General features: G+C 44.8%; 1 protein-coding gene across 3 annotated transcripts in view; it reads right to left on the minus strand.

The window, feature by feature from the left end:
- Positions 1 to 454: 454 nt before the first annotated feature.
- Positions 455 to 26,259, minus strand: part of LOC107384524 (chloride intracellular channel protein 4) — a 28,474-nt gene continuing 2,669 nt past the window's right edge. Inside the window, exons 1-6 of one of the 3 annotated variants that reach the window (XM_015957817.3) lie at positions 22,146 to 24,614; positions 3,802 to 3,911; positions 3,064 to 3,189; positions 2,843 to 2,949; positions 933 to 1,114; positions 455 to 845 (exon numbers count right to left, since the gene is read on the minus strand). In XM_015957817.3, the coding sequence (XP_015813303.3) occupies positions 684 to 845; positions 933 to 1,114; positions 2,843 to 2,949; positions 3,064 to 3,189; positions 3,802 to 3,911; positions 22,146 to 24,437 (2,979 nt within the window). In that variant the 5' untranslated portion in view covers positions 24,438 to 24,614 and the 3' untranslated portion in view covers positions 455 to 683. Of the gene's footprint in view, positions 846 to 932; positions 1,115 to 2,842; positions 2,950 to 3,063; positions 3,190 to 3,801; positions 3,912 to 15,539; positions 15,700 to 22,145; positions 24,615 to 26,259 lie in introns of those variants that run through there. The other 2 variants (XM_015957818.3, XM_054737434.2) reach the window with 2 other exon arrangements.

Below are 26,259 nucleotides of genomic sequence, written 5' to 3' on the forward strand. Positions count from 1 at the left end.
TCTACCTAATTGTTACCTGACGTTAATGGGATTTTGAGGAAGCACAACTTAGCAGTTCAAATCTCCAGAGCACCCAGAACCTTTCCTGTACACACTAAACACATCCAAACCTTTATTATAATTGATACATAGGAATTATAAATTATGTAAATATTTTAGGCTCTTTTATTTTACCTTCTTGTTGTTTTTTCTGTAGGTTGTGAAGTGCCTTTGAAACATTTGGTATAAACTCTGTCTCCATTATAGAGTTTCGAATCCCATTAGTCATCATCACACTGGTGAGATCCCATCTCTGCATTGACCCATCCCTGTGGGGAGTGGTGGCGCTCGGCCACTATTTGGTGATTAATATGGAAAAATGAAACAAATGTAATAATAAAAATAATGGGTAACATTTGCAAAACTATTTTATCTCCTTGCACAGATAAAGGTAGAATCAGTAAAGTATATCAGTGCAGATTAATCTAGTCTATGAGAACTTATTACCCTTCTACTTTATATTTTTATTTAGTCTTTTTATGTGTGTCTGGTTGCACCAACTTTTCTATTTCATGTAAACCAGTTCCCTCTTTTCTGCCCTCATTTTCACTAGTTGTCTCTGTTATTTCTAGGCTAACTCCTTTAATGTAGCTTTTTTGTTATCTGAGTGATCATTTCTTTACAATTATTCTCCACATTTGCTCCTAAATGATTCGTTTTGCAACATTTACATAAGCGAGCTCAATCTCCCTCTCGGCAGGGCAGGTGTTGGTGAACTCTTCCCTCTGGTAGGCACACTTCAAATACCTCCACACACCAGTCATCTCTGCAGGGATCTCAAAGCTCCGATACTTCTGACATACAACCTGCAAAAGATGTAGATAAAGTGGTCAAGTTCTAGATGTGCAAACAAGCAGCACTGAATATTTTTTAAGACCGTTTCTCAACCAAACCTTCAGAATATGTAGTTTAGGTAGCAGGTTGCAGTCGGCCAGGGTGAGTTCAGGCCCATCCAGGAAACTCCTGCAGGACTCTGGAACATCTCCTGATGCATCAGCATCTATTTCCTCAGACAGAGGAGTTCTCATGAAGCTGTCCAGGCGCCAAAGAGACTTCATCAAGGCTTTCTCCAAGACTGAAGCAACAAATATAAATATATATGAAACTACGTCATCTAAACAAAAATTGAATGAATTAAGTAAAGTCAATGACAAGAGAAAGCCAGAGCATAGATGTGACACAAATGACAATATCAAAGGTTTTATTCCTGAATGTTTGTGTCTAGTTGGTTGATTTTATATTCATTGTCGTCATCGTCTTCCTCCGCTTATCTGGGTCCGGGTCCCAACTAGGGAGCTCCAGACCGTCCTCTCCCCGGCCACCTCCACCAGCTCCTCCGGCAGGACCACAAGGCATTCCCGGACCAGATTGGAGATGTAACCTCTCCAACGTGTCCTGGGTCGACCCGGGGGCCTCCTGCCAACAGGACATGCCCGAAACACCTCCCCAGGGAGGCGTCCAAGAGGCATCCTGACCAGATAACCAAACCACCTCAAGTGACTCCTTTCGATCTGGAGGAGCAGCGGTTCTACTCCGAGTCCCTCCCGAATGTCTGACATCCTCACCCTATCTCTAAGGCTGAACCCGGCCACCCTACGGAGGAAACTCATTTCGGCCGCTTGTATCCGCGATCTCGTTCTTTCGGTCATTACCCAAAGCTCATGACCATAGGTGAGGATTGGGACGTAGGTCGACCGGTAAATCGAGAGCCTGGCTTTCTGGCTCAGCTCCCTCTTCACTATGACAGATCGGCTCAGTGTCCGCATCACTGCAGATGCCGAACCAATCCGCCTGTCGATCTCCCGATCCCTCCTACCCTCACTCGTGACCCCAAGATAATTAAACTCCTCCACTTGAGGAACAACCTCTCCCCTGACCCGGAGTTGGCAAGCCATTCTCTTCTGGTCGAGAACCATGGTCTCAGATTTGGAGGTGCTGATCCTCATCCCAGCTGCTTCACACTCGGCCGCGAACCTACCCAGCAAGAGCTGAAGGTCAGAGCTGGATGAAGCTAGGAGGAACACATCATCCGCAAAAAGCAGAGACGAGATTCTCCTGCCACCAAACTCGACACACTCCACACCACGACTGCACCTAGAAATTCTGTCCATAAAGGTAATGAACAGAACCGGTGACTAAGGGTAGCCCTGGCGGAGTCCAACCCTCACCGGGAACAGGTCCGACTTACTACCGGCTATGTGGACCAAACTCACGCTCCTCTGGTAAAGGGACTGAATGGCCCTTAACAGAAAGCCACCCACCCCATACTCCCGGAGCGTCCCCCACAGGGTGCCCCTGGGGACACGGTCATAAGCCTTCTCCAAATCCACAAAACACATGTGGATTGGTTGGGCAAACTCCCATGCCCCCTCCATCACCCTTGCAAGGGTATAGAGCTGGTCCACAGTTCCACGGCCAGAACGAAAACCACACTGCTCCTCCTCAATCTGCAATTCAACTATCGATTGGACCCTCCTCTCCAGTACCATGGAGTAGACCTTTCCAGGGAGGCTGAGGAGTGTGATGCCCCTATAGTTTGAACACACCCTCAGGTCACCCTTCTTAAAGATGGGGACCACCACCCCGGTCTGCCACTCCACAGGAACTGCCCCAGATGACCACGCAATGTTGCAGAGACGTGTCAACCATGACAGCCCTACAACATCCATAGCCTTGAGATACCCAGAATGATTATCATCCGCCCCCGGGGCTCCGCCGCTGTGTAGTTGTTTGACTACCTAAGCAACTTCTGCTCCCGAGATTGGACAGTGTAACGTGATGAAGAAGCTTGACATTATCTCACCATCATTGATGTCTTTTCTTTGGTTTTTGATGTAAGCCGAGAACTTGGAGAAGATGTCGATACCAGCTGTGTTGGCTTCAGGATGCTTGGGAGCCAATTTAGGGTAGCTGGAGAATGTGTGTATGTAGATTGGTCAGGTCCATTCAAGCAATATCATTTTAAACAAGCTTTCAAAACAGATTACGCAGATCAACTATAAGTCTGTTTTGGTTTGTTTCTACCATGGTGGTGTAAGCTTCTCCTCCAGGAACTCCTCTATCTTGTTGACATCAACTTTGACTTCCCCATTAAAAGTCATGAAAGGAGGATTGGTCCCTGGAGCAAGGTCCTGCAAGTCAGTTGGTTTTCTGTCGAAACAAAGTTAAAACACATCTGGTTACTGTGGCAAATGCTAACACAAGCTCCATCAATCCATCAATTTTCTGAACCCGCTTGTCAATGCAGGGTGTCTATCTCCAGCTGCCAACGGGCAAACAGGCGGGGTACACCCTGGACAGATTGCCAGTCCATCACACAAAGGACAAACAACCACGCAAACACACTCACATCTAAGGATAGTTTAGACAGACCAATCAACCTGACAGTCATGATTTTGGACTGTGGAAGGAAGCCGGAGCACCCAGAGAAAACCCACACATGCACAGGGAGAACATGCAGAAAGACCCCAAGCTGGAATGTGAACCTAGGACCTTCTTGCTGCAGGGCAACAGCACTAACCACTGCTCCACTGTGCAGCCCCCAACATGAGCATATGTCCTTAAAATAAACAAGTCAATAAAAGCCTTTCAGTGACAGCTCTAAACAGACAGCAACAGCCTTTTCTTCTAACATAGAGACATACAGTGTGTGTGTGTGTGTGTGTGTGTGTGTGTGTGTGTGTGTGTGTGTGTGTGTGTGTGTGTGTGTGTGTGTGTGTGTGTGTGTGTGTGTGTGTGCGCGCGCGCACGTGCAAATCTTACCGTTTAAGGTCAACTGTGGTAACACTAAAGATCACTCCTTTCAGCCACAAAATCATAAAAAGTCGCTGAGAGAAAGGACAGTTTCCAATGCTCTCTCCATCACTTCCTGCCTACACAGATCAGAACAGAATAAAGGTCTTTATTGTTAGTAAACCATACAAATACTGTGGGATGTGAAAGTTTGGATGTGTGAAAGCCTTGTTAATCTTCATGATTTTCCTGAATAAATCGTTGGTTTTTGTGATTAAAAAGATCTGTTAAATATCGCCTACAGGAGACACACACAGTGATGTTTGAGAAGGGAAACAAAGTTTATAGGATTTACAGAAAGTGCAATAATCGTTTAAACTAAATTGGGCAGGTGCATAAATTCGGGCACTGTTGTCATTTTATTGATTCCAAAATGTTTAGAACTAATTATTGGAACTCAAAATGGTTTGGTAAGCTTGGTGACCCATGACCGCCATACACAGGTGAATTAAATTATGAGAAAGAGAATTTAAGGGGGTCGACTGTATGTTTCCTTCCTATTTGATTTATTCTCTGAAGAGCAGCAACATGGGGGTCTCAGAACAACCCTCACATGACCTGAAAACAAAGATTGTTCACCATCATGGTTTAGGCCGGGGAAGGATACAGAAAGCTGTCTCAGAAATTTCAACTGTCTGTTTCCACAGTTAGGAACATATTGAGGAAATGGAAGACAACAGGCACAGTTCTAGTTAATGCTCCAAGTGGAGGACCAAGAAAAATTTCATATGAACAGAAGAGTAGAGAACATTCAGTCAACCCACAGACCAGCACCAAAGACCTACAACATCATCCTGCTGCAGATGGAGTCACTGTGCATCGTTCAACTATTCAGTGCACTTTACACAAGGAGGTGCTGTATGTTAGAGTGATGCAGAGGAAGCCTTTTCTCTACCCACAGCACAAACAGAGCTGCTAAAGCACATTTGGAAAAGCCAGCTTCATTCTGGAATAAGGAGCTGTGGACTGATGAAACTAAAACGGAGTCATTTGGACATAACAAGAGGCGTTATGCATGGAGGAAGAAGAACACAGCATTCCAAGAAAAACACACGCTACTGTAATGAAATAAATTACAGTTATTTAATGAGCCATAAGGCGTGGGGTTCCATAGGAAATATGAAATCCACCTTACGGATCGCAGGGTTATTTAAACCAGAAGATTGGATCTTTTTATTGCAGGGATTAGATAACCGCTACGTATTCACTCAGAGACAACAGAAGAGAGAGAGTCAAGTTTAAAAGTTAAGAATTTAATTACTAACAAATTAAACTAGACTGACTTCAAAACTAAATGTATGGTGTAACTAAAATGGATGAGACGGTGAATGGATGACTTGTGATGTTAAATCAGAACCAACAAATCCGCAGAAGCAATTGTTCTGACGGAAACTGAAGGTGTTGTTTTCGCATTAAGCTATTGTTCAGAAGTTCAGAAACACATGAGACACCATCATGCTGATCTACCTACCCTGCTGGAAGTCCTCTGTAGATCAGGAATATCGAGGTCCAGTGGACCCTCTCTGGAATCGCGCCGGTAGGAAAAGCCGCGGTTCCGATCAAACCCGTCTTGAGTTACTTCCGGGTATACGACAAGTTATTGGTGTCTGGTGAGACCCAAGCCTGGGTCCGGATGGTTGAGCTTTTGTTCTGAAAGGAACTGCTGCCGCTGTTGGAATAGCGACTGGATTTTTCAGCTTGTCGTTAGTTCTTTCGATTAAAGGGTTTAGATCAGGATTGGCCACTCCGTCACTTTCTCTGGAACGCTTTGAACTGGCGTTAGAGCTGACGTGGCATAGTTTTATACTTCGGATGTTATGGTTTATTGTCAAATGAAAAATTACCAAATACCGTCAAAACCACGCCTCCGTCAGATGTGTAAGATTCTGATTGGATCAGTGAAAGGAATGTGTTATGTCTTTTTAACGCTACGTGAAATGAGTCCTGCTGGAACCCTTAAAGTCACAGTACCTTTATATTCTATAGGATTATAATAAGGTAATTAATATTTTGATTTCACAGGTCGGTCACATCTTATTTATTGACTAACACTTTGATGGATTAGCTTTATTAAAATGGAGTTCTTTGATTAATTAAAAGAAAAGAGTTCATTCTTCATTCTTCTGTTGAGCTGAAAATAAGCAGGCTAGAAGGAATGCATGAGACCTTGAGACTTATCTCATGCAGACTAGTCTTGAGCAAAGAAGGGAAAAAACAGTCTTCCGTTCCGTTACACTACCTACAGTAAAACATGGTAGTGGTACCATCATGCTGTGGGGCTGTGGCCATTGCATGGACTGGCAATCTTAACAATCAGGCTTCACTTTAATTTACCTGTAGCTCCAGACAAGTGCATAAACACACTACTTGTTTTTGTTTTCTATACTTTGAAGTTCAGGTTCACCTTTTGACTTCAATACAAACAGCAGAAGATCTAAAGAAATATGTGGACTTTCTCGCCTGGTCCACATATGGGGAAATTACTGACTTTGGTGGTGAACAGTAAAAATCATAAACTTGACTACTTTTCTCCAAAATGAAACCCTGATATCACAGAAAACATGATAATTTGTTGCAAATGTTACAGGATCAAAAACTGTGGTTTGAATGGAAGTCAATGGGACGTTTTTGTCCGATAAAGTGTACTGTATAGTGGGGTGTTTTTTTCATAGTGTTCCCTTGGTCTTTTCAAAATTTGTCCAGAGAGGGGTTTTGCAACAATGCAATAAAGCTTTTTCTGATTCTGATTCTGATTTTGTACCATATGCACAAACGGGGGTGAAATGGTGACAAAAAGAAAAGCAAAAACTGTCCAAATGAACTAAAATGTCCCTAATGAAGCCTGAGGGTTAAAGTTGAGGGATGCATGGATTCCACTCAATATGAGCAGAATCTAGATACTACTTTCCAGGAATCAGTGACAACACTGAAGCTGCACCAGGGCTGGATCTTTCCACAAGACAATGACCCTAAACACTACATTGGGTTGTTTTCTTTTTGTGGTGCCCAAATTTGTGCACCTGTCTAATTTCGTTTAAACAAATATTGCACATTTTCAGTAAATCCTATAAACTTCATTTCACTGTGTGTCTCCTATATCTTGTATATAACTGAAATGCCGTTCATCATCAACCAATGATTTATAAAGATTAACAAAGCCCCACCAAACATTTGCATCCCATTGTAGATACCGGAGCTGCAGTAATAGGTCCATAGGCGTTCCTTGAAAGATTTCATTTACTCATGCCAGAGTTCAAATACGATTAACTTGTGTTGGTAAATGATGACATTACAGCAGCAGCTCTACTCTGAGTCTCTGCCGGATATCCGAGCACCCCACCCTATCTCTAAGACTTGTCATGGTCCGTGGTGAGCTGACTGCAAGTAACCTGGCTTTTCCCTCTGAGCATTGTTTCCACAGGTGGGCGTGTCTGAGAGCTCCAGCTGCAGCTGATCTCCTCATCAGGCCCAGGGGATTTAAGGAGCAGTGCGACACATCACCACGCCGGATTATTACTCTGTTTGGGTAGCTTCAGCCTCAGCCTGACCTTGAAACTCATTTTTGTATTCTTGTGAATCTGTTGCCAGTAAACCCCTTGATACCCTCTCCTGCTCCCCTCCAGGTTCCTCTCAACTCATCACCAGCTCCAGAACAAGCCCGGATCTCAGTTTACCTGACGCACTGCTTCATCCCCTGGCCGCCCGCTCTCAGCCGCTCACCAACCAACATCCATTCCTGCTCCTCCACCTCTGGACAACCTATACCTCACCTTTGGATCTCCTCAGCTCACCCGGACCCGACAATCCTTCCCGTGCAATTACTACTACCGAGTAACAGTAAGACCAGTCTCCAGATAAGTTCCCATTGTTTTCCGCCTTATATTCACTCTGTCTCCCTCCTTAGAAACTCTCCTGGATTCCTGCTGCCAGTCCTGCATCTCGTCGGTTCCCGTCTCTTACTTTTTCCTTATTTAGTAATAAAGACCTTTTACTTACATTCCTGCTCTCCGTGTTTGGATTCAGCATGTCGTGGGTCAAGGAAATTGCCACCCAGATGTGACAGAATAATCCAGCCAAAAGTTGACTCCATTGCAGAATCCAATTCATCCGTTAACTTCCCGCCTGTCGTTTCCGAAACCCTCTCCCGTCATCAACACGCCATCCATAGTTTGCTGAAACAGGTGTCTGACTCCCACCAACGGTTACTCCATGTGAGCAACGTGTTGCACCACCTTGCTAGTAAGCTAACTCCCCCGGAACCGTCTGATCAGCCACCTCCTGTTTCTCCTCCGTCCGCACATCCGGTTCCGTCTCCTGTTATCGACTTCCGGATACCCAGCTCTCTCCCATTGGAGACCTATTCCGGTGAGTTCGGCAGATGCCGACGGTTTTTGTTTAGCTGTCAGTTGGCTTTTAAAAGATCACCCGAAGCATTTGTCTCAGATTCAGTTAAGATCTCTTACATAATCGGATTACTCCGAGGAAAGGCGTTAGACTGGGCCGAGGCTAGGAGTCATGATGCCGGTTTTCTGAGTGGTTCCCTCTCACGGTTTCTGACCGAATTTAACAAGACTTTTGACCATTCTGAGTCCCCAGCTGAAATCGCAAAAAAGTTGTGGAATCTCCATCAGGGAGATCAGACCGTAGCCGATTTCACGATAGAGTTCAGCACACTGGCAGCGGTTTCCTATTTAGATCACGGTTCACTCCTCGGAGCATTCACCCAGGCTTTAAACGATCGTCTCCAGGATCAGTTGGCGTTATGCCAAGAACCCCCCGACCTTGAATCGCTTATAAGTTTAGCATTTAAGATAGAAAAGCGTCTCAAGGAACGTTCTAGGGGTTCTCCAGTATCCCTTCCCCCGCTAACCCAGACCAAAGATTTTCTGCCACAAGTTACGGCGCCATCTGGAGACGAGCCCAGGCAGAGAGGCAGAACAAAATTAACCCCAGAGGAGAGACAATGCCGCTTCGCTTCTAACCTCTGTCTCTACTGAGGTCAACCTGGTCACCGACTCTCAAGTTGCACCCTGCGTTTAAAAGGGGCAGGTCCGCCAGTAGTTCCGGGAATACTGGTGGGTGCTAATGAGACTTCTGAATCCCGCTGTACTCTGTCCTGTGCCATTATGTTTAACCAAGGCAGTTGTATGTTGAAGGCCCTGTTGGATTCAGGCTGTGAACGCAATATGCTGGATAAAACAGTCGTTCAGAAGCTGGATATCCCCACTATTCCTCTTCCAACTCCTTTGAAAGCATCATCCCTGGACGGAAATACACACACCACCATCACTCACCAGACTGTGCCTGTAAATTTACTGGTATCAGGAAACCACCAGGAGAGTATTTCCTTTTTTGTGTTTCCGTCCCCCCATTCTCCTGTAGTTCTTGGACATGACTGGCTTGTCACCCATAATCCCCAAATAAATTGGAGAACGTCTCAGGTTGTCGTTTGGAGTTCTCACTGTTTAACCAACTGCCTTCGCTCTGCTTCACCTTCCAGTTCTGCACCTAACCCCAATCCACCGGTTCCTCCCAACTTGTCAGGAGTACCAGAGGAGTACCACGACCTTTCCCTCGTCTTCAGTAAGGACCGTGCCTCCTCTTTGCCCCCTCACCGACCGTATGATTGCGCCATCGACCTCTTGCCGGGCGCCCCGCTACCATCCAGCAGGTTATATAATCTGTCTAAACCTGAACAAATCTGTATGTCCACCTATATACAAGAATCGTTAGCCTCCGGTTTAATCAGACCATCCAATTCACCCCTGGGCGCAGGTTTTTTCTTTGTATCCAAGAAAGATGGTTCCCTGAGGCCCTGCATAGATTACAGGGGTCTCAATCAGATTACAGTTAAGAACAGATATCCACTCCCGTTACTTTCCTCAACCTTTGAACCTGTACAAGACGCCACTATCTTTACTAAACTGGACCTGCGCAATGCCTATCATCTCGTTCGTGTTAAAGAGGGTGATGAATGGAAGACTGCTTTCAAAACTCCTTTAGGCCATTTCGAATACCTGGTCATGCCTTTCGGTCTCACAAATGCCCCTGCCGTATTCCAGTCCCTGGTCAACTCAGTCCTCGGAGATTACCTCAATCAGTTTGTTACGGTATATCTGGATGACATCCTGATCTTTTCCAAATCCCCAACAGAACACCGCCAACACGTCAGAGCCGTTCTTCAACGCCTCCTGGAGAACCGCCTGTACGTAAAAGCAGAGAAATGTGAGTTCCATGTTCCATTGGTCAAGTTCCTCGGTTTCATCCTCGAGAGCGGGCGGTTGAAGACAGATCCAGACAAGATTCAATCAGTTCTCTCCTGGCCTACTCCCACTACACGTAAGCAACTGCAGCGTTTTCTGGGTTTTGCTAATTTTTACCGACGATTCATTAAGAATTACAGTCAGACTGCTGCTCCACTCACTCAACTCACTTCCATAAACAAACCTTTTATTTGGTCTCCTGCTGCTGAAAAGTCATTTCAGGACTTAAAGAACAAGTTTACCCAAGCACCTATTCTCACTCGTCCCGACACCTCCGCCCAGTTTACCCTGGAGGTTGATGCCTCAGACTCTGGTGTCGGTGCGGTTCTCTCACAAGTCTCTCCCTCAGATCACCGTCTCTATCCATGCGCCTTCTTCTCTCGTCGCCTCACGCCTGCCGAGCAGAATTATGACGTCGGAGATCGGGAACTACTGGCCATTAAATTAGCTCTGGAGGAGTGGCGGCATTGGCTGGAGGGAGCAGAACACCCCATCATTATTTGGACCGATCATAAGAACCTGGCATACTTGAAGGAAGCAAAGAGACTAAAACCCCGACAGTCTCGCTGGTCCCTATACTTTTCCCGTTTCCAATTCCTTATCTCTTACAGACCCGGTTCCAAGAACACCAAGCCGGACGCTCTATCCCGTTTGTACTCACCTGACAAGGACCCAGAACTCACCCCAATCCTGCCACCATCCTGCATCGTGGGCGCTGTGGCCTGGGACATCACCAGAAAGGTGCAGGAGGCCCAACAAACTGAACCAGATCCAGGTACCGGTCCTCCTCATAAAATGTACGTTCCAACCAGGGTTCGTGGTGATCTGATCCATTGGGCCCACAGGGCAAGATTCTCAGTTCATCCTGGGGTCGGTCGAACCCTGGCTCTCATCCGCAGAACCTTCTGGTGGCCATCCATGTTTAAAGATGTCCGTGAGTACATCAACGCCTGTTCCATCTGTGCCCGTAACAAATCAAGTAACCAACCTCCAGCCGGACTCCTCAACCCTCTGCCTGTACCCACTCGCCCTTGGTCTCACATAACTTTAGACTTCGTTACTGGTTTACCCCCCTCTAATGGTTTTTCTGTCATCCTCACGGTAGTTGATCATTTTTCCAAATCCTGTCACCTGGTGCCTCTCAAAGCACTCCCATCCTCTGCCGAAACCGCCCAACTTCTGATCAAACATGTTTTCCGTCTGCATGGCATTCCTTCTGAAATACTGTCTGACCATGGCCCCCAATTCCTGTCCCGCGTTTGGAAGGAGTTCGCTGACCACCTGGGGGCTCGTGTCGCTCTTAGCTCTGGATTCCACCCACAGACTAATGGACAATGCGAAAGGATGAATCAGGAGCTCGAGGCCATGCTCAGGTGTGTCTGTTCGTCCAACCCCTCTAGTTGGAGTTCCCAACTTCCCTGGGTAGAGTACGCCCATAACGCTCATACGTCTACATCCACTGGCCTGTCTCCATTTGAAACCGTTCTCCTCTACCAGCCTCCTCTTTTTCCGTCTACCCAAGATCCTCCTGTTTCCGCTCCCCAGTTCATTCGCCGTGCCAGGCGTGCCTGGGTCCAGACCACGGCGGCTCTGCAGAGGACTGCAGACCGTAACCGCTGCCTTGCGGATCGACACCGACGACCAGCTCCGGTGTATACCCCTGGGCAGAAGGTCTGGCTGTCCACCAGGGACATCCGCCTGAAGGACACTAGCAGGAAGCTGGCTCCTCGGTTCATCGGTCCTTACCCCATTGTTGATGTCATCAGTCCGGCCACCGTCCGTTTGGCTCTGCCCCCATCCATGAGGGTCCACCCTGTATTCCACGTCTCCCTGATTAAACCTGTCCTCTCTAGCCCCCTGTGTCCTGCTCCTGCTCCTCCTCCGCCGGCCAGGCTCGTCGGAGGTGGTCTGGTGTACCCTGTCCGTCGCCTCCTTGATGTCCGCCCCCGGGGCCGTGGTTTCCAGTACCTGGTGGACTGGGAGGGTTACGGTCCAGAGGATCGCTCATGGGTTCCCCGCTCGTTCATCACAGACCCGGACCTCATCAGGGACTTCGAGGCCTCTCGGGCTTCCTCCTCCTCCGCCTCCTCCTCCTCTGCTCGGCCGCCGGGTGGCGTCCGTTGAGGGGGGGGTACTGTCATGGTCCGTGGTGAGCTGACTGCAAGTAACCTGGCTTTTCCCTCTGAGCATTGTTTCCACAGGTGGGCGTGTCTGAGAGCTCCAGCTGCAGCTGATCTCCTCATCAGGCCCAGGGGATTTAAGGAGCAGTGCGACACATCACCACGCCGGATTATTACTCTGTTTGGGTAGCTTCAGCCTCAGCCTGACCTTGAAACTCGTTTTTGTATTCTTGTGAACCTGTTGCCAGTAAATCCCTTGATGCCCTCTCCTGCTCCCCTCCAGGTTCCTCTCAACTCATCACCAGCTCCAGAACAAGCCCGGATCTCAGTTTACCTGACGCACTGCTTCATCCCCTGGCCGCCCGCTCTCAGCCGCTCACCAACCAACATCCATTCCTGCTCCTCCACCTCTGTCAATCAATCAATCAAATTTTATTTCTAAAGCGCTTTTCAAACAAAGTGTTATTCAAAGTGCTTTACAAAATGACCCCAGATTCCCATAACAGGTTAAAAACATTAACAAACATATGCAATCACACACACACACACACAGACTCACACACACACACAAGTAAAAATTATATTAGGCTGAGTCCAGATGAGCCAAGTATGGTAACGCAAGGAAACGCCATCAGAGGAGCCGTCTGTCCCGGCAGCATCAGGTCTTTCACACTAAGTCAGGGCGCTCAGTGGAGGGGAAGCATAGACCCCCACCTATAGAGCGCCCAGGAAGCTACAGTCAACCACCGCTCCCGGGGCAGAGGGCCCCCACAGAGGAAACACTGGATTAAAATGAGTAAAAATGTAATAAAAGAGCTAATATAAATGACAAAAATTAGAAAATAAGTAATACAATAAAAAGATACAAACAGTAAAATAATAATTTAAATAATAAAACTGTGCTAAAATATAATCATATACAACATGCAAAGCAAGTAATAAAATATAATCATGTAAAACGAGAAATAAAACTGTAGAAAATATTTAGATAAACATGTTTTTGGTTTAAATTATCTAGTTTACACTCTGGACAACCTATACCTCACCTTTGGATCTCCTCAGCTCACCCGGACCCGACAATCCTTCCCGTGCAATTACTACTACCGAGTAACAGTAAGACCAGTCTCCAGATAAGTTCCCATTGTTTTCCGCCTTACATTCACTCTGTCTCCCTCCTTAGAAACTCTCCTGGATTCCTGCTGCCAGTCCTGCATCTCGTCGGTTCCCGTCTCTTACTTTTTCCTTATTTAGTAATAAAAACCTTTTACTTACATTCCTGCTCTCCGTGTTTGGATTCAGCATGTCGTGGGTCAAGAAATTGCCACCCAGACGTGACAAGACTAAGTTGGGCCACTTTGCAAGGAAAACTTTTTTTGGTCAATTTTGAGTTGGTAATTACCAAGCCCCCACAATGCGGGTGAAAAATTGAGGCCAGCGAGGAAGTGACAAAAATTGCAGTTCCACCCTCATCCCCTGGGGGCTGGTGTCAGAAGCGAGCAAATCCTCATTGACTCCCATGTTAAAAATACCAATTTCACAGCAGAAATAAACATGTTTACAGCCTGGTACCAAAACATGTTTTTGGTTTAAATTATCTAGTTTACACTCATGACAACTCTGAATTTTTTTCTCACTCTTCTGTTTAAGTGTATTAAAAGCCTAAAATTCTGTATAATTAATGAGCATCAGACCCACTTGACCACAGAGCTAGCTCCGTGGAAAGGCCTCAGTAGAGCCTCGGTCTGGCTTGGAAACTGTTCCAGGATTTTGAGTCTCTGTGTTTGTGTATTCTTTTTTGGATATTTTTAGTGCAATTGTTGGACAAAATGACTTGCTGTGGCATTAATTGCACTATTGGAGCATCCAAGGTGTCTCTATATCATTTTTTTCGGTAAGTAAAATTATATTTATGTATTTTAAGTCACTGGCGAGCTGAGCTTAGATTTTAACATGTACTGTTTAACCATGAAATTAAATGTAATAGGGTAAACCCCAGTGCATTTAACATAATGCTGCACTTTAGAAAATGGGTTGAAATATAACATGTTGGTGGAGCTGGGTTCCGACTATCGGCTTGTGGAGCTCTCGGGAGACCGATGTTCTCCACCCGGTTCTCCCCTCCCCGCAGCTCGGCGCATCTCTGCCTGATCGCGGCTCCTGACTGCTGCGTGGGCTGTCGGCTTGTGGAGCTCTGGGATGGAAACCTTTCCACCTGGTTCTCCCCAGCAGCAGCTCTGCGCATCTCAGATCGCAGCGGCGCTTATCTGCTGTGCGGCTGCCGGCTTGTGGAGTTGTCGGGAGACCTCTGTGTTCCACCCGGTTTTACCGGGTCAGCCCGGCGTATCTATGACTCAGAAGCTCTGGTGTTGTGCACAGTTAACTCCGGTTGTAGCTAGGTTGCTACCTCCATTAGCTTAGCTCCCACCTCCGTGTTAGCTTTGGGTTAGCTTCAGGTTAGCTTGTAGCTAGTTCGACCGGGTGTCGTCAGTTGATCCCAGCCTTACAGCCCCACCCTCAGCTCCACCTCTCTTCCCTTTTGTGGAATTGTCTGGGCTTGACGGAGCCTGTGACACCGTCAAAATGGCGGTGGTGGCCACCTCCCATTTTTCTTCCAAAACGTGTTAGTGGAGCCAATAGAAACCCATTGTCCACTATTTATATGTCGATGGTAATTACTCAAAGCTCATGATTATACATGGGAATTAAATCAGGCAGTAAACTGAGCTTTGCTTTCGGGCTTAGCTCCCTCTTCACCAGAACAAACAGGTTCTTGACAATCTTCTGCTCCTTCCACCCCACATAGGACCTCTCCCCATCTTGGAGTTTGCAGTCTACCTTTCTTTACTTGACAGTCCCAGAGTACCGCCTGAAGTGTTGGCAGGGAGCCAGGTCTGGGATCTGGAGGAAACAGTCTAACTTCACTCACACTTCCTGTGTGAAATATATGCCCAAAAGAGGGCCTGCGTGGTGGACCAAGAGGGCAGCACTGTCGCAGTGACTGACTGACACACCCATGGAGAATGTTCCCTGACATGCATGTTTTTGGTCTGCGGGAGGAAACCAGAGTACTCAGAGAAAACTCACACATGAACGAGAACACGCTACCTCCACATACAAAGGCTGCTGCCGGATTTCTAACCCGCAACCTTCTTGCTATGAGAAAACAGTGCTACTAATTGCGCCACCATGCAGCCCTGAAATGAAAATCAGTAATTTAAGAAAATACATTATGAAGGCCAAAATTAGAGGACATTCAATATTAGATGCTGTTTCATGAAATAAACACATAAGCCCTCAATGACATGAAAATACACACAAGGCTTACCTTCACAAACAGCTCAATAGATGGAAAACCTAGTTTTTTTATTGCAGTATCGTACCAAGACATGGTGACCAAAGGTAAAAAACCTCATCCCATAATCATGACCATCAGTTACACCATCCTGCTTGTTAGTCCATCCGCCTGTTCCTTGTCTGGTATTTCATCACTGACCCCACAGAGAGAGAGAGAGAGAGAGAGGCCACAGAGAAAGAGAGAGAGAGAGAGAGAGAGAGAGAGAGAGAGAGAGAGAGAGAGAGAGAGAGAGAGAGAGAGAGAGAGAGAGAGAGAGAGAGAGAGAGAGAGAGAGAGAGAGAGAGAGAGAGAGAGAGAGAGAGATTTTTTGAAATCCTGTGGTCAAACCTTACACTAGCACATGGTAAATAGTTACTACATTGAAGTCATTAGGTTTCAGTCGTCTCACCAAAATTTATATCAAAAAGTTGTTGATTATTTTTGGTTACTCACTAAAAGCCAATGGGATGGGACAAGAGGAGGAACAGTTGTTCTTTTATTCCCATGGAGTGGGTTGCCCTGGAATGTCTGCAGTCACACACATGCAGGAATCCAACATCCAGATGCTTCCCAATGGGAGCTATTGCTGCTATCGTGGCTCATTACATAGCATAATGCATTTGTTAGGAGTGTCATAAACTCAGATATGTAGGGAAAGGTGGAGTGTGCGTACACTCACTTGTCACTTTATTGGGTACACCTTGCTCGTACCTGGTTGGAACCCCTTTTGCCTTCAGAACTTTAAACCTTTGTGGCATAGATTCAACAAGGTACTGGAAACATTGATCAGAGATTTTGGCAGTGTTGTGCCCGAACGCGTTCACTGAATGATAGTCCGTGAATTTGTTCCTTTTTCTTGTGAACATGAACTGAACTTGTTCGTATTTTGCCTGACGAACGTAAAAGTGAGTGCGTTGCATTTGTCCTGGCGCCCGTGAACGGGTTTATGAATGAGTTTTTTTTGGCTTTCTAGCTCCAGATCTCCACAGAGCTTTTCCTGAGCTAAAGCCTAGTTAAAACATCTTGTTAACCATAGAGTTTATAAAAAGTAGAAACCGCAAATGCGGCCAAACATAGGCAGTAGTGGTTGGTGCGGCATTTACTCTTCTATGTCTATGCTGTGTGGAGGATGGGAGTCATGGAGTCGCACCACTCATACGACATCAAATCGTGAAGCATGGAGGACAAAATCCAATGGACGGACGGTTTTATACTTATTCAAGCACTTTGTGACTCAAGATCTTGAACTTTTCATTTTCTTTAGAGAAACAAGTCAAAGTTCATTCAGAGAAATTGAAAAGGAACTTAACTGAAGATTATACTTTTTTTTATGTTTTGCGCTTTTAATATTGCGCTTTGGGTTTGCTACCATAGCCTGCTTCCTAAGATGTTTTAATAATTTCCCACTAAAATAATGTTTTCCTCATGTTATTGAGAATATACTGTAGGGTGAAAACTGCAGCTGGGTATGAATGTGGACTGAACGGGTACTATATATATATATATATATATATATATAGAGAGAGAGAGAGAGAGAGAGAGAGAGAGAGAGAGAGAGAGAGAGAGAGAGAGAGAGAGAGAGAGAGAGAGAGAGAGAGAGAGAGAGAGAGAGAGAGAGAGAGAGAGAGAGAGAGAGAGAGAGAGAGAGAGAGAGAGAGAGAGAGAGAGAGAAGAAGAGAACTGTGAACTAGTTTGGTTTTGGAACACTGAACTTAGTTCAAAATTTTTTTAATTATGAACTAAGAAACAATTTAGTTTGTTTTAAAATGTATGAACTGAACTTTGAACTAGTTCGTTTTTTAAACAACCTTTCTCAACACTGGATTTTGGTCCATATTGACATGATAGCATCACGCAGTTTTCTGCTGATTTGACAACTGCACAGCCATGATGCAAATCTCCCGTTCGAACACACATGGATTGAGAAGAAGATGAGTAAGAGGTGTAAGAAGTCAGACAATATGAACTTTTGTACAATCCTTCACTGAAGAAGTACAAAGTTGCAGACAGAAATTGCGGGAAACGGGGATTTGGAGGTGGCCAACCGAATGAAGAGGTGAAGGAGAATGAGGGACAGATGTGTGTGTTAAAAAGTCTCTGAAATACCAATACGATAAAGTAAATGCACTATCGTGGACCAGAGGTGTGACTGCAATGATGGTAGAACCCCCCCAGAAAAGTGCTACACCTTCTGTTGTCCTGGTGGGGAATAGCTTCGCAGCACTCCCCAGGCAACAGAAAAGTCTGAGTGATAAACATTCCCATCATTGCTTGTGTGCAACGCGAGCTGATGGAGAAAGACAAACTAGACTTAAAGCTTGGTTTATGCTTGACGCATTCACTTTCCGCTTGGTGATGCGGCTTGCGGATTACTGTTGTTTACAACATGGCATTCCAGCATTTTTAACAGCGTCCTCGTCTTTTCCGACAGTGCGAGCTATTTCTCTCCAAGAATTATTAACAACATGTTGATCACGGTGATCTCTGAGAGCTGAATCATACAAATGTCTGTATTTACGAACCTCTGCCATACTAGTTCTTGCCAGTCCGCCATGTTTTTCCGCGTCCGACCGTCCGCATGGTTAGAAAATTTCCTAGGTGCGCAGTGCGGAAAGTTTGGGCCGTGTGGAAGCGCGGTGGAGGGGCGTGGTTGTTAAACTCCTGAAGACCCTGCTCTTCAGAGAGCATCTTCTTAACTAGCACCTTGTCTGCACCCGTCCCTCCTCTCTACTGTCCACTCCTTGTTCCCTCCTCTCCATGACTGATATCAATTTGTTGTTGTTACTATTGTTGTTAGCCTCAAGGGCAAAATGCCGATTATCACTTGTAAGTCGCTTTGGACAAAAGCGTCTGCTAAATACATAAACATAAACATAAAATGACGCAATTTTGCCGCGCGGAGCGGTGCAGACCTCGCGGACGCGTCAAGCATAAACCAAGCTTAAGGAGAGCCAAGTTCAGAATTAAAGTTCAAGCTGGCACATTTTTGTCACCATGGTAACCACACTAATGTGTTTTAATTCCCTGACAAGACTCATAATCAAATGGCAAATGCCCGGTGTTTATTTAGCACCTTCTAGAACCCTAGAACCCCCCCATCCTCGACCCCTAAAGACGCTTTACAAAACAGTCATTCACCCAAGCAAACATTGACTCACTGGCATTAGTAGCCACAACTGACCTGGGGCTAACCCATAGAGGTGGGACTGCCATAATACTAGGTGTTGCCATTTCCATCCGACTACCACCAGCTGGTCTTCCCCAAGGACTCAACATGTGTGGGGTATGAACCTGCAACACTCCATGTAGTGGGCAGGCACTTAAATCCTCCACTGTTGCCAGTTAAATAGAAAGTGAGATTCATACAAGCATTTATTGTCCATAAACTTTCGGCCAGGTTGGAATCATTCCTAAGCCAAAAGAGGCAGGACCCCGTGTGCCTCCAAGATTTTCTCAAAATTGCCATAGCACAAAACTACTGGAGAGATCACTTTCACAGAAGCCCTTTTATCGGCCAAGCATGATGATAACTCATTAGGTTTTACTGGATGAACCTTGAGTTTGTTGATCTGACAACAGTGGTCATAGTGTAGCTGAATTAACTAATAATATGTGGGTTCATGCTGTTAGCTGCACCCCTTTAGTAAAAGCTCCCAGCACCAAACAGGCTAATCAGCTTAAACAGTGAGAATGTAGAGATTAGCGTTGTATGCTACCTGCAGCCTGGCACGCCACTGAGCAAACAGTGTTTCTGTGTGTGTGTGTGTGTGTGTGTGTGTGTGTGTGTGTGTGTGTGTGTGTGTGTGTGTGTGTGTGTGTGTGTGTGTGTGTGTGTGTGTGTGTGTGTGTGTGTGTGGACTTTAGTCTTGGTGCAAGTGATGAAACCTCCTCTGATCTCTTTTAGAACTCAAACACATGCAGCGACAAGTGCACCAGTCATTCTCTCCATCTGTCTGTGCTGCCAACTGGGACCCTGACAAAGGAGGTCTTTGTTGTTCCTAGCAGACTAAAAGTTGTGCAAATGCATGAAGCAAAGCTCAGATTTTACTGAATGTTTCCGTTTGAGTTAAACTTCTCAGTTAATCCCCTATTTTATGAATTGATTAGTTCTAAATAACAGAGCTATACTAGAGAAAATACAGATGTATGTTCAAACAGACACACAAATGCTTGAATTAGTACCGTGTCGTTTGCATTGAGACATTGCTAATGTGACTAGTGTTGTCACTAATAGGATCAGGAGTGTAGGATAAGGTTTCTCTCTCACTCACTGTCTGTTCATGTCTGACAAAACCAAAAACCAATGGGATTAGATTTAAAGGTACATTTGACTGTAATTCACATAGTGGCTGGGTATTACAGTAGCTTTCTGGAGTTTTCTCCTTTCAGAAATCAGGTATGATTTTTCAGAAATTCGTAAAAGTGATTATCTTATCGTGTACTGTGATATAATGCAAGCAATACATCTTTTTTTTGTGTTGTTAAGCACGCCCCCTGCCCTGCAGAGCTCCGTGCAATAGGAAATTGCGCCGACCAGAACCAACCAATAGCGTTAGACTATCGCTTACGTGCTTCAAATTTAAGGAAGTACCTTGGCTGATGCAGAGTTGATGTACTTTTCACGAACAAGTAAGTCTTTAAAATATAAATATATGAAAATGCAACATGACATGAGAATAATTGTTGTAAAACAACGTGTTTTAGCTCTGTTTGTCGGCTACAGAAGCAACTACAAACAAGAAACATGAAGTCGCCATCTTAATAAAACGGATCGACAGACTTTTTGTGTGGTATGCTTTTCAGCCACTAGATGGTGCCATTGGATTAGAAAAATACACTGAAAAGATACAGTTTTTCTCAATTGCTATACTTTAACACTAAAATCCATTGACTGAAGAAAGTTCTCAGTTGCTACAACTCATTAAGCTAACTGTTGAGCCTGTTGTCAAAACCTTAAACAATTTCACACGGTTTAGCTAAACTCTAAATGCATTCTCGATCTTAAAACACATTCTGCACTCTAATGTACATGTCATCCATAACAGTAAACACAAGTGGCACATTTACCCATAACAAGAGCACAAATGTCATTGACTGAACACAATCAGTCAAAATAGATTTCACTTGTTTCAAATGATGTGACAACCAATATAAGCAAGTTCAGAGAGCAAACAGGTTGTTGAAGGTGGGAATGAGAAAGTGTGACAATGGATAGAAGAATTCATGTGAGAGGATGGGTGCGTATGCGAGGCGGGGGATGAGGAGGAGGGCAAGAAAGAGAAAGAGGAGGATGAAGAGGAAGAGCAAGACAAAGAATGGAAATATCTAATGAAATTTGAACAACAATCATAGACCATGTTGTTGTCCATAGGCTGACAATGAGGAAAGCAGGACTTGGAGTGCAAGAAGAGGCCCATTGAAAACATGTTTAGTCCTTTGATGTTTTTCATTTTATGTATTTTTTTTTTCACTGTCATTGAACACTGTAGCACAATGGACTGCAGGCTGTATATGGTACAATAAACAAATTGTATGGCCCTGAACATTGTGCTTTCTATTTTTTGGTGTATTGTTTACTGACTGCTTGATGGTGTATGTAATTTTGAGTAATTTGTTTAAGATTTGAGAGTAGTGTTTGATTTTGAGCACAGCTAAAACTGTTTTGAGGCGAAAGTTTGATTTTGCAAGAGGAACGAGAGGTTTTGTAAATCGTGCTTGAAGCTGAGGTTTAGTGTTTAATGTTTTGAGAAAAGGGAGCAATGTTTCAGGAATTGTGCTTTAGCGATTGAGAAAAACTGTAATTACTTAACTGATCATGTTTATTATATTAGGGGTGCCAATGTATGAGTAATGAACCCCCTTTATACTGTAACTGTTTGTCTATTAAAGTCACAATCCTGCTGTCTTGGGCAAATTTTTGCATGAAATGAGTCAAATCAAATGGCTGATTCAGGAATGGTGTGTTGAGATTTTTAGCAGTCCTTTATGATTTTTACACAATCACAGTCTAGGTCAGGGGTCGCCAACCTTTGTGAAGCTGAGAGCTTCTTTATGGGGAGCCTAAATCACGCCCATCCAAAAAAAAAAAAAAAGAATACAAGTCAATGGGGCTAAAAACAACGGAGAAAAGAGAAGGAAAATGGCTGTAAGTTCAGCAACCTTCAAGTCCTGCCTTCAGGAGGAAAGAACCACCATAAATCTGACCATGTGGTAACTAGCGGCTACGCTAGGGAAGAGGAAGTTCTGTGGTGATGTCATATATGCGACTTACCGATGTCTGATTTGTTGTCATGCATACAAATTTTTACGAACTGATGAATCTCAAAGTATGTGACTGGCGTGGTCGAAACATCCATCATTACATTCATTTAAATAGAAGTATAACGTGCGATCCAGGGCGTAAGGCAAAGCGGTTTAGAAAATAGCCCTTTTAGCCCCGTTGACTTGCATTCGTTTTTCCAGAGCCCCATGAGCCGGCCGGAAAGGGAGGAGACACCAAACTATGCCACTGCATAGGGAAAATGTCCAAATTAATGGAAAATCAAAGTTTGAAGCTTAGCTATGTCTGTGGTGGTGATGGTGTGTGTCATTCATCACCTTCACATAGAGGGAGACCTTGTATTCCTCATCTTGAAGCGTCCGGCTGTTCCAACGCTCCGTAGACAACGGAATGTGAGAGATCAGTTTGACCTCGTCTGTTGAATCCAGGATCGTCTCATCCTTCTGAGGCATGTATGAATGGCCGTCCTCCAACAGCACCACTCGTTTCTTCTTCACTTGCTCTTTTTTCTCTTTGGGCAGAGATTCATCTTTGATGACGGACTTCAGCTCCTTTATCCAGTCCTCCTTACGTTTCTCATCTGCCTTTGCTTCCTTCCTCGTCCAGTCAGCGTTCTTCCTCTCAGTCTCCCAAGTGTCCTTCCTGACAGTTTTAAGTTCTTTTCTCCAGTCTTTCATCTCGTGTGCTTCCTGCTGATAGTCGGTTTTAATCCACACATTGTCTTTTCTTTTGAGCGACAGCATTTTTGATTTCCCTGGTTGGTCTTTTCCGTGAGGCTGTGCCTGACCCGAACTCCCAAGTTCCATGGCTTGTTTCAGTCCTTTAACTTTTCCATTTATATTCAATGTCTTCTCCTCATTCTTAGCAATTTCCTTCTTGTTCTTTTTTTCTGGAAATTGCGTTTTACTCCTGTCTTCCTCTTCTGTCTCAACTTGCTTCTCATCATAGTCTTCCTTAGTTTGCTTGACACCCATTTCTTCGTATTCCTTCTCTTCTTTTTCATCTTTAACCTTCTTTCTCTGCAGCTCCTGGTTTTCCTTCACTTCTGTTTCATTTCCGGCAACAACCAAAGAGTTTGCATTTGCAGCAAAAACTTGCTCAAGCTGTTTATTCTGTATTTCCTCTGTCTCTAAAAAATCATCTAAAACAGTCACTGGATCTTCTGCTATCTCCACTTCTTCCTCTGTTGCGCCTTCTTCCTTCATGTTTTCAGTGTAACATTCCGTTTGATGCTCTTGGACGTTGTCTACCCAACCTACATTTCTGAAGACCTGTAAAGGATGCTCTTGCAAACGACCACCTCCAGCTGTGGGTGTATTACCTTTTGATGAAACCTCATCCCTTGTCTGGTTTAAGCCAAGTTCTGATGTTTCTTTGAGCTCAAATTCCTCCATCACCGACTCAAAAATCTCGACTTTTTGTTGGTTCTTTTGTACCTCAACCCCATGCTGCAGTGCAGGGTTTTGAGTATTCTCTATGTCTGGAGTTTTGGGATTGGAAACATTTTTCTCTATCATTTCTAAATGTTCTGTCTTTTCTGTTAGGACACCTTCTCCATCCTCTTGCATCATCTGAATGAGCCCTCCTGTTATTGCTTCCTCCCATTTCTCTGGCAGGGATGGTTTTTGAAACATTACAGAGACCAGTGATGGTTGTTCTAGCGTTTGATTGGTGCCTCCCGTTTCTAAAACTTCTTCAGAGGACTCAGCATAAGAAGGTAACATTGAGCCAAAGTGGTCGTCCTCATCTATGGAGTGTTTTTCTTCCCACGCGTTGTTTTTATGCGGTATCGTAATGTCTAAGGTCTCTCTGCAGGTGGTGCTTTCCACATCATTTTGATGCTCAAGAGTTTGCTGATCATCTCGACTGGCTATCTTGTTAGGAGGGTCAGGCGCAACAGTAGGTGTGCCAAAATTGCCTAGAGTTGAGTTTTGATTTATTAGAGAGCTGATGTGTTCATTTACTGAAATATTCTCTTGGGTCAGTGTTGGTTCTAGAGTCTCAGCAGATTGGAGTGTGTCATTAGACATTGCCATAGATGTGTTAGTATCAGGTGTTCCTCCTACTAATCCCCCTACAGAAGTGTGATGGTCTTTATAGCTGGAGTCCTTATGAAACGTTTCTTCTCTTAGATACGTTTCAGCACTTGGTGTTGTCTGGTTTTGCTTTTTATCTTTGCTTTCTTCTTTATGTTCTCCAAAGCTATGGAGCTGATTAACTGTCTTAGCCTCCTTTGATGACACAGTCATATTTTTTCTGTCCTCACTTTCATTCTCTGTTTTCTTCTCATCTATCTCCTCTTCACCCTCTTCTACTTCGTTGCCTCCTTCCTCTGCGTCTCCATTTGGTAACAGGGCCACTTCAGCGGTCCACATGTCCTCGGTTTCACCTTTGCCTCTGCATTCGAGCTTAGTTTGCACCTGCCCAGCTTCATCAAATACCAAAGCATCTTCCCCTACCTCCTCTGCTATTTCCACCTCATCATCGTCCTCTAATACTTCCTCACACGCTCCTCTCTGGGTGCCCAGATCTGAACAAATGCCTAGCGGACTGCAGGCAATGGTTCCATTTGACAGGTCTGGGTCAGGACAAGAGCGTGGTTGTGCCATTAAAGAAAATGATGGAGATTAGTTAGGAATTAATGCAGCTTGGATCTTCAAAATAAAGATTCCTTTCTCCTAAATGTCAGGTTCCTTTGGAATGGTTTCCAGAGATCAGAGGTGTTAAGAAAAAACAACAAAGAAATCCAAGTTTCCAAATTTGGTCCAGTGTTGAATTATGATGTGTTTCTGAGGATTGGGAGATTCCAAACGTTGTCCACAACAGGAAAAAGACAAAAAACAAAGATGTGAATCAATCTCCCAGTTTCTAATGTTGAGTCTAGAAGCCCAGCGTCAGAGAAACACATTCACCATGTTCTTGCCTTCATACAATCATTTCTTGCAGCTGTGGAGCTTCGGACTGCTGAGAACAGCAAAACATCAAACCACCGCTCTCTTTCCCTCTGCCTCTCTTTGACTCCACCTCTCTCTCCTCAGAGGATTAAATGGAAGCTGATCTCCACATGACCAGAGGCTTAAATCCCTCTGCCACCCAGGGACCAGCACCATGTCACAGGGATTTTCTTTAAAACATCTCAGCGTTACACACACAGCATGAAACTTTCAAAACCTCACAGTACATGTACGTTTCTGGAAACGTTGCTGTGTGACTTACTAGTGCTGTTTATGTGCAGTGTTGAGGTCTAAATCCTGACTAAATGTTCTCATAAAGTATTTCTACATAATGCAACTAGTTTTTTCAATACATTTTGAGCAAATGGAACATTTAATTTGGGTCTATACTTAACAAGAGGTCCTAGACGAGGATTAGGTTACATGATGTACCTACAACAAAAAACATCATTAGCTTTCAAGTCCAGATGGAAGACATAGTTATGACTTGGCTTTTAAGCCATTAACTGGTTCTTGTTAAATCATCTTTTAGATGTTCTTATTTGTATTTTTAGGTTTTATGACTATGCAATAGCCACTTTGGTGGTTTATTTGTTTTTATTTTGTGTTGTTGTTTTATGCCTTTTAATCTTTCCTTTTCCTGTACTATATGTAAAAACACATTCTCACTCCCTAAGCGTCAGAAACAAACGCTTGGTCAGCCACCCTCCACGTCAGACCCCAGACGCCAAAAGTTCCCTTTTTCGTTACTTATGTGCGAAAAGGAGTTTTTCCCTTTTGTAACTGCAGATCCCAATGCAGCGTAAAACTGACATGATTAGATAATCGCTGATGCGGCACCGAACCAGCTCGTTTAACCGCACCTAAACCTTAACGTTTTACTATTTACAACTTCCTCTCTCCCTCATCCTAACCTTAACCCTCTTGCTATCTGAAACGTTACTCTCACTGTGATCACGCGTTTGTTTCCCATGCATTCTGACTCTGACAGTCATAGTCTGACTGTGAGTTTTTGTATTTGCCGCCCAAGGGGAACGTTAGAACATACCAGCTGGCGAGGGGGAGGTTACACATACCCTCTACTTTTAACCTCCACCTTGGTAGTTGAAACCTCCCCCTCGCGTTGGCTCGGTCCAAACCCAACCAATGACGAGGCGGCTCCCTCCGTTCGCTTCATAGAGGCGGCTCTTAGAGCGTTCGACACATCACTAATGTGTTCACTAGCAAGATGGTTAAGGTTAGGATAGGGGTGAGGGGAAGGTTAAATAAGAGGATACGGTTAAGGTGAGGTACAATGAGCTGGTTTGGTGCCCTGGCTGTGGACATCCCATCGCGTCAGTTTTACGCTGCATTGGGATCTGCAGTCAGAAAAGGGAAAAACCCTTTTCGCACATAAGTAACGAAAAAGGTCACTTTTGGCGTCAGGGGTCTGAGGTGGAGGATTGCTGACCAAGCGTTTGTTTTTGACGCGCTGGGA

Source organism: Nothobranchius furzeri, chromosome 3 (genome assembly GCF_043380555.1).
Source record: "Nothobranchius furzeri strain GRZ-AD chromosome 3, NfurGRZ-RIMD1, whole genome shotgun sequence".
NCBI classification, from domain to species: Eukaryota; Metazoa; Chordata; class Actinopteri; order Cyprinodontiformes; family Nothobranchiidae; genus Nothobranchius; species Nothobranchius furzeri.